The following is a 2,824-nucleotide window of genomic DNA, read 5'->3' on the forward strand; positions in this document are numbered from 1 at the left end:
GGCAGCGGTCGCTTTCCATTTCGGTGGATTCAGGTCACGCTTGCTCGTTTGCCACCTCGTATTATAAAAAAAAATGTTATAGAGGTTTTGGGCTCTGATGGGAAGGGAACATATTATTTTTTTAAGTTACCGAGGTTTGAGTTATCGAGGTTCTACTGTTTTATGAATGCGAAAGTTTAGATGGATGTTTGTAGCCTAAACTGCTGAACGGATGTCGATGTAATATTTGTACATAGTCTGAAAAACATAAGCTAAATATTTTTGTATTTTCTCTTCATACAGACGGCGTCGCGTGTGAAAGTCAGTATTTAGATTAAATAGCTTAGCTCTCCTCGCGAAATAAAAACATAAGTAGCCTAATTGTTCTTCCAGACTACATCTACGCCCACCGAGATCCCTTCAGCAGTTGGAAAAACTCTAACATCTAAAACTTTTGCATTTATAAGTAATATAAACCTTCATAAACATATAAAACAAAGTAATTTACTTACCAACACCATCATCCATGCCAGCAACTATACCTTGTACGGTAGCGGAATACCCTTCAGGGGCGACATGCGCTGCGTACCCCACTATGGTAGAGTAACATAGCGCGTAAGTCGGCCCTTGCATTATACCCTAACCACCCAATAGATTAATAAATAAATAAAAGTGGCTTATAATTTTATACCGGTACTTTCTCTGAAAGATACTATATCAGTTGTCAAGTTTAGTGCCACCTCATATTGACATGTAATAAAAAAATTGACTATAATGTGTTTAAATAAGTTAGATTACTTTGACAATTCACTTCAATTTAGTAGGGATGGTTGTGTAATCAGTCATGAATGGGGATGTTTCCTAATTTTTGGAATTGCTTTTATTATGTAGATAAACCATATCAAGATAAAAAATATAATAAAATCATATACGCAACATTTAATTACAAAAACACTTAACTAAAAACAACACCTCGAAAGACCGCGAAAACGCCTCATGACATGACGTCACTTCTTTGCTAACAAACCTCGCGTCGCGGTCTGTCAAAGTCATTCAAAGTGACCAGACGTAAATTGAATTAGCTATTCAAATTACTTTTACTATTTTTTTTTCGTCACAGTGATAGAAAAATTTGCTCGTAAAATATATCGTAAATATAAAAACACTTAATAATGGAGTAATCATAATATAACACACGCAAACTCAATTATTATAATCATTAAAAAAAATTATAACTACAAAATGCACTGACATTCACTGAAGCTGGTCACACTGCCATGTTGTTTGCGAAGAAGTTACGTCACCGAGCTCTGATTGATGTTTGAGATAGAGTAATGGAGGGTACAAAATATTGCAGCGTTTTTAATTTATATTTCAATGGAGACAAACATTTAAGGTCTCCAAATGTTATTATAGGTTTTAAAATACTGTCTTTAAAATATTAAACATAACTTTATTTGAATTTGTAACATTAGGAAACATCCCCATTTTATCGATTTTCCATTTTTATTCTTATAAAAGTTGGAATCGATAGATCCATAGTTTATAACTTATGATTTGAAAAAAAAAACACTGTTTTCTCAAATTTATAATGACAATAACAAATAATGAGAGTAAACAAATGTTTATTACTTTACAGTCGTACGTAATCGAATTGGATTTCGCTATTATTTCTGTCATCGCTAAATTCTCTACACTATAATCAATACTAGAAATTGTCCTCTAAATTAGTTAATAAGAAAATAATAATTTTAGTTGAGTTCGATAATTATTTAAACCGAATATCGATAGTTCATAATTGTACATTTGCCTTCATACAAATTGAATTCGATACTTCATATACGTCATTTATCAAACTAATCTATCTTATTTAGACACACTGTAGATTTATTTAGATTAATATCGAGTATAAAATAGTAATAAATCCTTACCTCAATAAACACGAGATGCCAGGGATGCTGTATGAAGGAGATGAGAGCGAGTCTGATTCCGTAGCAAAAGAGGGAGAAAGTAAGAGTTCTCCTATAACCCCAGCGTTTTATTATTTTACCTGGAAACGTATATATTATTAATAACTAGCTTTCGCTCGCGACACCGTCCGCGTGGAATTAAAAAAATCAAAACTGAGTAGTCTATGTGTTTTTCCAGACTATCTTTTACGACTATGCCGAACTTCATCGAAATCCTTTCAGCCATTTAGGCTACAAACTCTAACAAACATCCATCTAAACTTTCGCATTTATAATATTAGTTAAATAAACGTCATCATCAATTTATTTAAAATGTCTAAAACTATTTAAATCCTATCAATTTTCTTTAAACTTTCCAAAAAATACAAGACAATTTTTTTTATAACATAACAAACGAGCAAGCGGACACCTGAATCCACTTGAATGGCGAAGCGACCGCTGCCCATAGACATCCGCAATTGCAGATGCGTTGCCTACCCTTATACGACGTAGGAGGAGATGCAGATAAAGAGGATATTTCCACGTCCTATGCATCTCCGCCACCATCAAATCCACTTCCCTTTCCCGTCCTTATAAGAAAAGAGTGGTAAAGAAAAAGAGATTTAAATTAGGCCTCCGGCACCACACTCATCAGACGAAACATGGAATTGCTTCCACTTCACGGCTGTCTTCAGTGTGGTCGTGGTATTACTGGGCCGTGTTGGCGCTGCTGGTTAAAGCGGGCACTACCATTTTAACAGTAAAATGCGCGATAAATAAACAAATGCGCTAGAATTAATAAAAAAAAAAACAGAATTATAAAAGAAATACAGACCGGAGAAGAAGAAAAAGAGAAGTTCGCCGATGAAGCTCTGAGCTGCAACGACTACTCCCTC

General features: G+C 34.3%; 1 protein-coding gene across 1 annotated transcript in view; it reads right to left on the reverse strand.

Moving 5' to 3' along the window:
* The window catches only part of LOC106103288, a 16,065-nt gene that overhangs the window by 1,707 nt on the left and 11,534 nt on the right, over nucleotides 1–2,824 (reverse strand). The window contains exons 7-9 of the mRNA XM_013283017.1: nucleotides 2,764–2,821; nucleotides 1,911–2,029; nucleotides 492–618 (exon numbers count right to left, since the gene is read on the reverse strand). Coding sequence (XP_013138471.1) covers nucleotides 492–618; nucleotides 1,911–2,029; nucleotides 2,764–2,821 — 304 coding nt within the window. The remainder of the gene's footprint in view (nucleotides 1–491; nucleotides 619–1,910; nucleotides 2,030–2,763; nucleotides 2,822–2,824) is intronic.

Source organism: Papilio polytes, unplaced genomic scaffold (genome assembly GCF_000836215.1).
Source record: "Papilio polytes unplaced genomic scaffold, Ppol_1.0 DF823824.1, whole genome shotgun sequence".
Lineage (NCBI taxonomy): Eukaryota > Metazoa > Arthropoda > Insecta > Lepidoptera > Papilionidae > Papilio > Papilio polytes.